This window comes from Penaeus vannamei, chromosome 5, assembly GCF_042767895.1.
Source record: "Penaeus vannamei isolate JL-2024 chromosome 5, ASM4276789v1, whole genome shotgun sequence".
Classification (NCBI taxonomy): domain Eukaryota; kingdom Metazoa; phylum Arthropoda; class Malacostraca; order Decapoda; family Penaeidae; genus Penaeus; species Penaeus vannamei.
In genome coordinates, this window is record NC_091553.1 from 28,651,201 (window position 1) to 28,663,700 (window position 12,500).

Sequence of the window (12,500 nt, forward strand, 5' to 3'; positions counted from 1 at the left end):
CTATTTAAGTAGTTTCTAATACGATCAGTTTTGTAAAGTGTCTTGTTTCTGAATTCTCAAGACAACGCTTGCTCCCTCCGCTTCCCCCTGCCCCTCCTCCTCCCTCTTCCCCACCACTAAACATCTCCTTTTCACCCCCCCCCCCCCCCTCACCTCTTGTGTCCCTTCTGCTGTCTTCAGTTTACAATCAAAACTTTAATTTTTCTTTATACAGTTTCTTTGTTTTTTCCTCAAATACTTAGTTTTGTATATGTAATTGAGTTATCGGTTCATGGTTCTGCGTAAGGACACTTGTTGAATCCTGTAGTTACAAAGGAATTATACTTGTAAAACACTAACTGGCACCTCGCAAGGTCAGGGTAGTTTGTCCCTTGTCCTGCGTAGGGGTCAGGGTTACAAACGCTGGAGAGCTTCAACTAAATTGTAAAAATAGTAAAAAAAAAAACAGCGCAGTTTTACCCGAATATTCATAAGAATAAATTACCCTTAGAATATGAAAATCTACCTCCCTATGTATTAAAAAGATAACGATATCCATTCTCACTGTAGTGAAACCGAGAGCGCGCTTTTAAGAAAGACGAGAAAATCCTGAGCAAATTTGAGCAGTTGGCAGCGGTGTGCGGGTCAGGTCAGCGGGGAGGATGGAGCGGGGAACAAACAGTGGTATTTTGGAACTTGTGCCGTGACGACGGGGGTATAAGCTGCCCCGGGAAATTTTTTATTTTATATATTTTTAAACTATATATATTTTAGTATGTGTGATATATATTTCGCGTATTGTGCTTGAGTGTTCTGTTGGTGTTATTTGTATTATTGTTTACTTGGAAAGCTTCGGATTAAATTTGACTGTTTGGGAAGTTGTGATGTGTTGACAAGCTATCCAGAGAATCTACATGTATATTGTGTATCTATGCTGAATACTATACTCCACGTGATCTACCAGTGTTAATGAATATGCTACATCGATAACATCAGCCACACCGAAAAGTGACTGGCACAGATACTTCTCCTTTGACCATGCTCGACTCCAGTACCCAACCGTGAAACAAGTGAAATATCTCCTCGGGATAAATTCCAGAGGAAATGCTGTCCTTCGCTAATAGCCACTTCGGTCTTGAATGAGAAACAGATGTTTGAAGGAAACACAACAAAGGGTTTCAAATTCACGAGATTCCGCTGGTTTGGACCAGTGAATTTGATCGCGATGTTATGTTTACAAAAATCCGTGGTCGACATAGGCCTATATGCACCCATGTTCAGTGTCCAGTGTGGTTATATCGATGCTTTTTCTAATGGCTTTTATACATATATATCTATTTACCTTTATTTGCAAGATATATGAAAGGAAGAACATTATATCTATGTATTTATCTATCTATATATGGAATAATATCAGAAATAAATGATTGAAAACGTCCTTGTATAGCGGTGAGGAGAGGCGTCCATCTGCGGCGTGTTATGAATGGCCATGGAAAAGAATTGTCCGTATGTGGCAAAAAATACAACAATAAGAGTTTATATATATATATATATTTTTAATATCTGGTTATATAGTAGGTGTGGCGTTTCGCTGATACATATTCATTGTTATTTGTTTGCGGAAAATATCAAGGACAAGGAGTTTGCTATTTGCTTTTTATTCATATATTATATTTCTATTGGTGAATCAGAGACTGCATGTGGAAGAATTCCCTCAAAATGTATTTCCAGTTTATTTCATACAGTATCTTTAAGGGGACGCTTTGTTTTAAGAAAGAGGATTGTAGGCTTTGATATGCAGGATATTATTTAGGATGGTGATTCAGGGATTGGTATAATTTCGGTTTTCACGAGTACGAAAGATGTAACACTTACTTGAGATAATACGTATTATGTATGCAATGTGAAATCGTCTCCCTCATTTCGAATATTCAATTTACTTTGGGTTTTAGATGTAATCAAAGTTGATTCCTACCCCAGTTTCCTTTCATCAGTATCTGCTAGTAATATTAATAATAAAAGAAATGACTATGAATTATCTTTTTATATGTTTTTTTTTTATTTAAGGTTTAAATCTCTTAAAATATGTAAAAAATACGGAATAGAACACCTGTTTGTTATGTTGGTGTTTTTCCCAGGTGAGCGTCAGGTTAGTGGTTGGGATTAGTGGTCAGGTAGTGGATCGGGGAGGGCAGGGAGGGGGGAGGGGAAAGGGGTGAAAGGTATGGTATTGGGGGTAGGACAGGAGATAGGAGGCGGGGGGGGGGGGGGTTGAACCCGGGATGTCAACTCGATTATTGGTTTAGGTCTGTTTGTCTCCCTGGCAAGTTGAGGAATTTGTAAGGTACCTGTTTTTGGTTGGAAATTAGCAGCGAAGGAATGGACACGAACGCCAATTCCTGAGATAATATTATTTGAATTCAGGAATGTTTTGGGAGGCTTGGGATTTTCAGAGTTAAGTATTCAATTTTATATTGGAAGAATGGGCAGAAATGAGGAAAAATGTTCTCGTCGTCCCATTCGCTGACGATGACTCTGACCCTGGCTTCGGTCTAGCTTAACTTGAGATGCATAGCTGGGCGTTCGGTCCCGTTGTTCTGCCGGCTGCCTGTGTGTGCGTGTGGATGTGGAGATTCCTCTGTGTGCGTGTGGATATAGAGATTCCTCTGTGTGTACGTGTGTAATGTGGGGGATACCTGTATGTATGTGTAAGGATTCGAGAGACAAACGTAGGAATTCAGACACTACAGGATAAATGAGAGGTGTCGTTAGACCTTGTTATGTAGTTCGGGGATTTATAAAAAGGCTGCGGGGGACGGGGTGTGCGTGCGTGCTTGCGTGTATGCGTGTATTTGTGTATGTGTGTGTGTGCGTGTGCTTGCGCGGAGAAGTAAGGGAATGGGTGATATTATTTTGTGAGGAATGTAATGCATAGACTGGGATTAATACAATTGCTCAGCGCGTCATGTCTGCATCACTAAGAACAGGCACATAGACCTACACCGAATCACACAGATTCCAGCCCAACGAGACAAAGGAGGCGCGCCCATCCTGAAGCTCCAAACGAAATAAGCGCAGCCTTCCGAATACCAGAGGGCGCCGGAGTGCAGCAAGTGTTTTTGAAATGTCCTTGTGACGGCGCGGTGCAGACAGGTCATAGAGGTTCCCAGTGTGTCGGAATGACGTCGGGGGAGGGAGGAGGGGAGACTGTTCGGGAGGGGAGGTCACCCCCGAAGGTCAAAGGGGTCGAGGTCACAAACCACCGTCGCGTCGGCGCTTTGAGAGTAAAAATCACTCGCGTTTCAAATCCGACGCCACTTTCTTCGCAGGATGTAAATGTAAAGGCGCGTAGGAACGAAAAGATAGCAACCTGAAATGAACTTAACTGTGATAGAGCTGTGATATGCGATATTGGTCGGAGGAAGCGATATGCGAGGAGGAAGCGGCCGCCGCGTGCTGGCAACTCCCGCCGGTGTCGAGACGCGGCCGGAGATGATACAGTGTTGACTCGGACGTCAACGAGGCTGTCACGATGATCTACGAGGAGATCGACGAAGTGAGGTGTGTCCTGGCCGCCCTCAAGCCAGCCACGCCCATCAGGGAACGCCCGAGGATGCCCACGCCCCCCACGCCCACACAGGAGTACGAGTTTCTGTAAGTATATCAGGGGTTAGTGCCTGAGATTTTCTTTTTTAACCTTGCAAAGCGTTAAGACAAAGTTAGTTGTTATCTCTTCATGCCGAGGTGGATCTTCAATCATTAAGGCGACCGGGGACACCGTCACGTGTCTCTCTCCCTCCCCCTCCCCCTCCCCCTCTTCCTCCCCTTCTCCCTCCCCTCTCCCTCCTCCCTCTCACTCCTCCCTCTCACTCTCACTCCCCCTCCTCCCTCCTCCCTCCTCCCTCCTCCCTCCCTCCCTCCCTCCTCCCTCCCTCCTTCCTCCTCCCTCCTCCCTCCTCCCTCCTCCCACCTTCCTCCTCCCACCTCCCTCCTCCCTCCTCCCTCCTCCCTCCTCCCTCCTCCCACCTCCCACCTCCCACCTCCCTCCCTCCTCTACTCCAAAGACACGTGCATTCATCCGCAAACCAACAGATGCGTATAAGCGCCACTCACGCACGCAAAAGTACCCTCACGCACACTTTCGCACGCGCACACACGAATACACACGAATACACACGCACACACACGCACACACACGCACACAGACACACACAGACACACAAGACACACACACACACACACACACACACACACACACAGACACACACACACACACACACACACACACACACACACACACACACACACACACACACACACACACACACACACACACACACACACACACACAACGTCAGCCAAAAACCCGCACACGCCGCCACACCAAGCCGCACACGCGCGGGAGGCAGCGCGAGCAAGCAGAAGGCGGCGTCCTCTGCGACCACTCTAAGCCAGCCTCAAGTCACGCTTAACCACGCAGTGAAAGAGCCAGGCGAAGCGATAAACGAAGCTGCTTGCCTGAGGAGGCGTGCTTTCACAAGCGCTCCCCCGGATGAGTGGGTCGCAAGGAGATTTTGTCAACACTTTTATTTCGCAGGTGCTTTGGTGGAGAGAATGGGGGGGCGGAGGGAGTACGGGGGAGGGGAAGGGGGGGGGGGTTGGGGGGTGATGGTCTTTCTGGAATGCGCGTGTGCGAGAGATCGTCTTTGTATGTTTTTCTAGTTCTTTTTGTCGATTTACCTTTCTTGTTTTCTCTGCATTTTTTTTTCTCTTGGCTTCTCTCCTTTTCTTTACTTTTCTTCTTTCCGTTTCATTTCATTCTTTCTTTCTTTTTAGTTCACACTTTCTCTCTCTTCCCTCCCTCTCTCTTTCTTTCTCTCCCTCTCTCCTCTCTTTCTCTCCCTCTCTCCTTCTTTCTCTCCCTCTCTCCTCCTTTCTCTCCCTCTCTCCTCCTTTCTCTCCATCTCTCCTTCTTTCTCTCCCTCTCTCCTTCTTTCTCTCCCTCTCTCCTCCTTTCTCTCCCTCTCTCCTTCTTTCTCTCCATCTCTCCTTCTTTCTCTCCCTCTCTCCTTCTTTCTCTCCCTCTCTCCTCCTTTGTCTCCCTCTCTCCTCCTTTGTCTCCCTCTCTCCTTCTTTCTCTCCCTCTCTCCTCCTTTCTCTCCCTCTCTCCTCCTTTCTCTCCCTCTCTCCTTCTTTCTCTCCCTCTCTCACTCTTTCTCTCCCCTTCTCTCTCTTTATCTCTCTACATTTTCACTTAAAACGTTTGCAGGGAAAGTGTATGAATGGCACGCGGGAAGTTGCGAAGATGAAAATATGATACCCTCGCCTTCTGCCCGCCGGTACGCCTGTGTTGACCGCGGCAAATGCAACGTGTTTTCAAGTGCATGTGTGTCCTTGCAGCTGACGGCAACCGGTTCACGTGATGCATCTTTCGGAGGCTGTTTTTTTATTTTTTATTTAAGACGCTTTTTTTAAGATCTACGTGATGATGGCCACTTTTCTCATCTATTTTGTTTGGATGTGTTTTTGTTTTGTATATATATTTTTTCTTGATTTGATAGGAACGGAGTACAAAGTCGATAGAAAATGCTGTCATGTGTATTTCTTAGAGGAGATTGTGAGACACGTGGCGGATTAAAGACCGATATCCAACTTTCGAAATTCTTTCAGGTGTAGATTTTAGCAACATTCGCAAGACTATACCACTGACTGGCTTTCGTCCCACATGTTTTGTCTCCCCCCTCCTCCCACCCCTAGGGAAAAAAAGTCTATTTATGGCATGAAAATGGAAATAAAAGTTTTCTTTTCTCGACACGGGCGGTGTGTGTTTGGGGGGGGGGGGGTCGGGGTGAGGGAGAGAAAGGGACTTTTGTTGAAGTCAGACCCTCGTGTGAGCGTAGATGGGCGTGCTCTTTTGTCGTTCGGTCGATTGTATTTTCTGGGCGTGCTTTGGAGAAACGTTTTTTTGTGTGGCAGAATGACCCACTTGAAGACGAAGAACGTTTGTGGTGGGGTTTCGATTGCCTTTGGGCGGGGACTGAGCTGAACTCTTGAGAAGTTGATCGCGAGGTTGTTTGTTTATTATTTATGTAATCAGTTATTCCTTCCTTTATTTGTTTATTTGCTTATGTGTTCATTGTGTGTGCATTTATATGTATTTTTTATTTATTCATATATTTATTGCACTTACCATGTAGAGCAGAGGAATTCTCACACTCAATGCGTATTTCAAACAAGAGTGCGTAGCGAAGGGAGCAGCCAGATCGCGTGTGCGTATTTCAGATCAGTGTCCGTCATCGGGTACGCGGGTATGGCTTAAAGATACCAACCATTACCATGCGAATGCGATGATAGGTGTCTAAAACTGATTTATTAATTACATTTATTGATTTATTAACGTCTGCAATTCATTTCATTTTCGAAAATCTATAACTTGTATTACAAATGTATCAAATCTGATGTCATGTTATACAAGTGATCATTGACTTGCGAACTAAAATCGACGCCGAAATCACAGCTGGAGCATCGCGTTCGAATCATTTGCGGTAAAGGTGGCGATCCCGGGTATGGCACAGCGACGCCGGTGGGGATGGGCGTCACCCGGCTCCCACGCCCGAACAACCGTCGAGAGTGTGTGTGTGGGGGGGCGGCTGATGGGCGGGATGGCGGGCGAGCGAGATAAGAACAGGACCAATTATCTGGCTTATAGATAACGAAGGAGTAAAAAGGGTAAAAAAGGTAGGGAATGCGTTATCTGTATGTGGATTATTAAGTGTAGGAATTAAAGCTGGAAGTGAGTGAGGGAGAGTGTTTGCTTAGGGGGGGGGTTGATTTTTTAAAAATTGTTACGTGGTCAGTGTTGCTCAGTTTTTAGGGTTGCTTAATTTTCAGTGTTGTGCTTTTCAGTTTTCGGTGTTCCAAGTTGCTCTCTTTTCAGCGTTCATATGGTGTTCAGTTTTCAGTGCTGTTCAGTTTTGTAAAATAGGAGGCTATGCTGTGTGTGTGGGGGGTGGGGGGTTGAGGGGGGTAGTGTGCTGATTGACGCCTGTCTGTGGGTTTGCTCTCCCGAAAATGATCTGTGGGCGGCGGCGCTGTCTCGAATGTCCTTTGCAAACGCGTCCGTGTCGCCTGCAGGTCACGGAAATAAACGAATTTTGTTTGTTTGTTAGAATTATGTATTGTGGTTAGATTTATTTTTATGGAAATAAGTACTTATTGAATTATTCACTCAAATTATTATTTTTTCCTCTTGAATCTGAACAACGGATTCCCATTTAAGCCGAAAGTTATTTTCTTCACTGACAGTGGCGTTTAGCTGTATACGTGCCATCAAAGCCAACTTGGGTCGGGGGCAGCCATAATGTTTAGCGCATTAACATATCCCTGGATTTAATCTCTCTATCGCACAGCCTCCCGTCCACCAACTCCTCCCTAATGCGACACACACTCTGATAGCATTATAAACTTTATGGTTTTTATAATGCAGAGGAACACGTTTATTTCGAAGTCGAATCCGTAAATGGGAGCTGTAGAAAGGCGGAGATAATTACATGAGAGAATTTATTCGTCTTGGATTCTGGAGACACGGGCGTTCGGCCTTTTTGGAAGCGAGAGATGGGGCGATTAAAGAAGGGCCGGGGAGATTTGGGGATTAATTGCCCCCCTTAGTCCTAATCGCCGGCTAATCATGTCTCGGAAATGAAAGCGGCGATAATTAGTCTCTGTTTTCTCTCTCTCTCTCTCTCTCTCTCTCTCTCTCTCTCTCTCTCTCTCTCTCTCTCTCTCTCTCTCTCTCTCTCTCTCTCTCTCTCTCTCTCGCTCTCTCTCTCCTCTCTCCTCCCTCCCCCCTCTCCCCACCCTCCTCCCTCCTCTCCCTCCCTCCCTCCCTCCCCTCCCTCTCCTCCCTTCCCTCCCCTTCCTCCCCTCCCTCTCCTCCCTCCCCTCCCTCTCCTCCCTTCCCTCCCTCCCTTTCTCTCCCTCTTCTTCTCCCTCTCCATCTCTTTCTTTCTTTCTTTTAAGGGGTTGGTGTTTGTATGGAAACGAGGTGTGGGTCGTGGGGGAAAAGGGAATGCCATGTGTGGATGTGTTAATGGTTGGAGGAGAGGATTGTGTATGTAAGTATGTATGTGTGGGTTTATTTGGATATTTTTATGTGTGTGTGTATGTATGGTACTGTACTTATGCGCGTGTGGTAATTTTTATGCCTTGGTATTATATGTATAGCAAGTAAGCACATAATTTTACGTAAATTATTCATCTATCACCACTAACCTATTTCACGCCTTGGAAATCTGACAGAAAAATCTGAAATATTAGGCTGTAATTAACGTCGCTTTTTTGTTGGTCTCCCCTGGCTGTTACACTCCGTTTTCTATGACACGTTTGAAAGCATTTCTCACTTGCTCGTGTGTTTGATCGATTACAAAGGGCGTGGGAAATGGTGTTCATGTATTGTCAAATACATATGCGGAATGGCGCACACGCACGCACAGAGACACAGGGACGCACACATCGAATATATACGCACACTTACGCACACACATGTATATATCATCCATCCCTCTGTCCACTCACCCGTCCGTCTGTCCCTCTACCCTTCCATCCATCTATCCATTACCTCCTACCAATCCATCCATCCCAAACTACTCATCCATCTATCCATTTCCACCCACTCACCTTCCTTCCACCCTTTCTTCCATCCATCTTTCTATCCACCCATCCATATACTCATCCATATATCCATCCCCACATATCCACCCATCCATCCATCTATCCAACCCTACCTACCTACCACACATCTATCCATCCCCACCTACCTACCCATCCATCCATCTATCCATCCCTCCATCCACCCATCTATCCATCCCCATCTAACCATCCATCCATCCATCCATCCATCCATCCATCTATCCATCCATCCATCCATCCAACCATCCATCCATCCATCCATCCCTCCATCCACCCATCTATCCATCCCCATCTAACCATCCATCCATCCATCCATCCATCCATCCATCTATCCATCCATCCATCCATCCCAACCCATCCACAATATACGAATCAAAGTGAAAGTCCTTTTTCTCCAGAAGTCCAACCTAGCTCGACCTTCCCCAAAGACACGAGGGAGAGAAACGTCGATCCTATTAAGGTATAATGAAACCGTTTCCTCCTGTAGGCTTATGGTTGAAAATATTTTTTTGATTTTGTTGTTGTTGTTGCTGTTGTAGAAGTGATATATTTTTTCTCAAGATGAGGTCTGAGGTTAAGAGGAGGAGGATTTGGTATGGATTTTGTCTGTTGTGGGATTATTGTTTGTTGGTGTTGTTGTTGTTGTTGTTGTTGGTGGTGGTGATGGTGGTGGTGTTGTTGTTGGTGGTGGTGTTGGTGTTGGTGTTGTTGTTGTTGTTGTTGTTGGTGGTGGTGATGGTGGTGGTGTTGTTGTTGGTGGTGGTGTTGGTGTTGGTGTTGTTGTTGTTGTTGGTGGTGGTGGTGGTGATGGTGTGGTGTTGTTATTGTGGGTGGTGGTGTTGGTGTTGGTGTTGGTGTTGGTGTTGTTGTTGTTGTTGTTGGTGGTGGTGGTGGTGGTGTTGGTGGTGGTGGTGGTGTTGGTGTTGCTGATGTTGTTGGGTGTTCATCTGTTGTTGTTATTCATTTTCTTGGATTTTATTTTGTTAGCTTTGTCGTTTGTTTGTTATAAATGGTGACATTTTTCAAAGGAAAAAGATATATATTTGGAGTGTTGACTTAAATTCCCTCATTATATCGATATATTTGACCAATATGGTTTTTTTCCAAATGTTTTCGCGTTCTATTTCCCGCGTAATTTCATTTGGCTCTTTCCTCTTGCCAAGCGGAGAGCAGCTCATTTCAAAAGCCTCTAATCCGAGAAGAATTAATTTCCGCGCGAGGGCTAATATTCTGTGCATTTTTGCGGTCTGCGAAGGGTCGAGTTTCATTGGGTTAAGGGATTAATTAGATCGTTTAAAGGTATTTATGCTTTGCTTTTTTCTATAAAATCGAATGCTTTATTGATTGGCTTAAGGTATGGTATGCTGGAAAAAGGTTATTATTAAATAAATAACATTTTGTTTTCAGTTTGGTGACATGTATGAGTACTTACGTCCGACATACGTACACAAGTATATGTATACATGCTTGCATGCATACATGCACACACACAACATACCCACGAAAAACACAGCGCAACATGTATACATACATACACACATACATATATACACACACACACACACACATACATACATACATACATACATACATGCATGCATGCATACGTACATATATACAAATACACCCCCTCCCCCTCCCCAATTCTGGCGGTCGAGTCCAAATCTCGCGCGTTCCACGTCGCTGCTCCCGAGGACCTTGGCGGCGGCGGCGGCGCGGTGGGGACAGCGCTCGGGACTCCTCTCGCCAAGTCACCCACTCCTTCATCGTGATTAACTCATCATTTCCTTAATGAGGATGCGATGTCCTTTCCTCCCGGAGGATCATTTTCTCCTTCTCCTAATGATCGCTGCGTCTTCGAGGGGACGTGTTCATTATCGAAACCACAGGCCAGTTTGTAGGAGGGACGGCGGGGTTCTTCGCGGCGGCCCCACGAGGTCGCCCGGGTGCTTGGAGTCGAATTAGCCTTAGATGGGCTTGTACGCTGTGAAGTACTAATTAGAAACTAAGGGTTTGTACGGCAGGGCTTTTGTTGTTGTGTCGGGGGGGGTGTATCGGTTTTAGACTAGTTGTTGTTGTATGGACTTTATATAAGAGGGCTTTTGCTATTGTATCGGCCTTATACAGTAGGGTTTTTGTTGTATCGGCTTTTTACAATGGGATTTTTGTTGTATCGTTTTTATGTAATTGGCTTTTTGTTGTAGTTTTGGATTTATACAACAGAGTTCCTGATGTTGCATCGCCATAACAACAAAACTCGTTGTTATACCGGCTTCATAGAACAGCGATTCGTTGTAGTATTGGGATTATACAACAAGGATTACGTTATTGTCCCACATTAATACGACAGGACCTTTGTAGCACCGTGTTTATGCATCAGGCCTTTCGTTACTTGTACCGGTTTTATGCAGCAGGGCTTTTGCAGTCGCGCCAGCCGGGATTCCAGGGCGTATGATCATGGCGGTCCTCTGCGGCGTGACTGGTCGGGAGTGGGAGGGGCGGGGTATGGCGGTGGGGGGAAGGGGGGGGGGGGCGTGGAGGGACCTGCCTGCCTGTCTGCTGCCATCTGCCGTGCCTCTGCCCCGCGCGCTGTGTGTGTGTGTCGCATCTGTCTGTCTTGTTGGGCTGGTTGAAGTCTCCATGTCTTTTCTCTTTTTATTTCTCTCTCGCTCTCTCCTTTTTCCTTTTTACACGTCTGTATCTATCTGCCTGCCTGTCGGTGTTTGTATGTGTCTGTTTGTCTGTCTTGGTCTGTTTGGCTGTTTGCTGTATATCTGTCAGTCTCTCTCTCTCTCTCTCTCTCTCTCTCTCTCTCTCTCTCTCTCTCTCTCTCTCTCTCTCTCTCTCTCTCTCTCTCTCTCTCTCTCTCTCTCTCTCTCTCTCTCTCTCTCTCTCTCTCTCTCTCTCTCTCTCTCTCTCTCTCTCTCTCTCTCTCTCCTCTCTCTCTCCCTCTCCTCTCTCTCTCTCTCTCTCTCTCTCTCTCTCTCTCTCTCTCTCTCTCTCTCTCTCTCTCTCTCTCTCTCTCTCTCTCTCTCTCTCTCTCTCTCTCTCTCTCTCTCTCTCTCCCTCTCTCTCTCCCTCTCTCTCCCTCTCCCTCTCCCTCTCTCTCTCTCTCTCTCTCTCTCTCTCTCTCTCTCTCTCTCTCTCTCTCTCTCTCTCTCTCTCTCTCTCTCTCTCTCTCTCTCTCTCTCTCTCCCTCTCCCTCTCCCTCTCCCTCTCTCTCTCTCCCTCTCTCCCTCTCCCTCTCCCTCTCCCTCTCCCTCTCCCTCTCCCTCTCCCTCTCTCTCTCTCTCTCTCTCTCTCTCTCTCTCTCTCTCCCTCATATCTATATATCTGTCTATTTATCTGTATATATATATCAGCATGTTTTCGAATGTGATTTTTGTTTCTGTGTTCACATAAAAATCTCGAGTCTGACCCTTAGCGCCCGAATTCACCCGCTGAAACAGGTCACGTGACCCATCGACTCGAATCTTCGCTGCTCGCAACTGAATTCTCCTGAACAGCATTCCTCGCTTATTCAACACAATCTCACTTAATTGCTTTCAGATAACTTCAGTTCCGCTTAGATGTAATTTGCATATGCAGATGCAATGCGTTGGAAAAAAAAGAAAAATCTCGCATTCCAGAAACTTTTTAATTTCGAGTGTTGAAGTTTGATTGAATATGATTTTAGCGATGAGTTTCTTTCCCTAGCGTTTGGCATTAGTTTTAGGTTGGTGCGGGTTTTAGATTGGGTTTATAGATTGTTTTTAATATATATATATATATATATATATATATATATATATATATATATATATATATATATATATATACATACATACATACAT

At 45.5% G+C, this 12,500-nt stretch overlaps 1 protein-coding gene across 12 annotated transcripts in view; it reads left to right on the forward strand.

Annotated features, from left to right (window-relative positions):
- LOC113815219 (uncharacterized) overlaps positions 1-12,500 on the forward strand; it is a 359,930-nt gene that overhangs the window by 146,930 nt on the left and 200,500 nt on the right. Inside the window, exons 1-2 of one of the 12 annotated variants that reach the window (XM_070122029.1) lie at positions 664-752; positions 3,309-3,633. The exons of the other annotated variants lie outside the window; for them this stretch is intronic. Of the exons in view, the coding sequence (XP_069978130.1) occupies positions 3,512-3,633 (122 nt within the window). The 5' untranslated portion in view covers positions 664-752; positions 3,309-3,511. Of the gene's footprint in view, positions 1-663; positions 753-3,308; positions 3,634-12,500 lie in introns of those variants that run through there. 12 annotated transcript variants of the gene reach the window in all.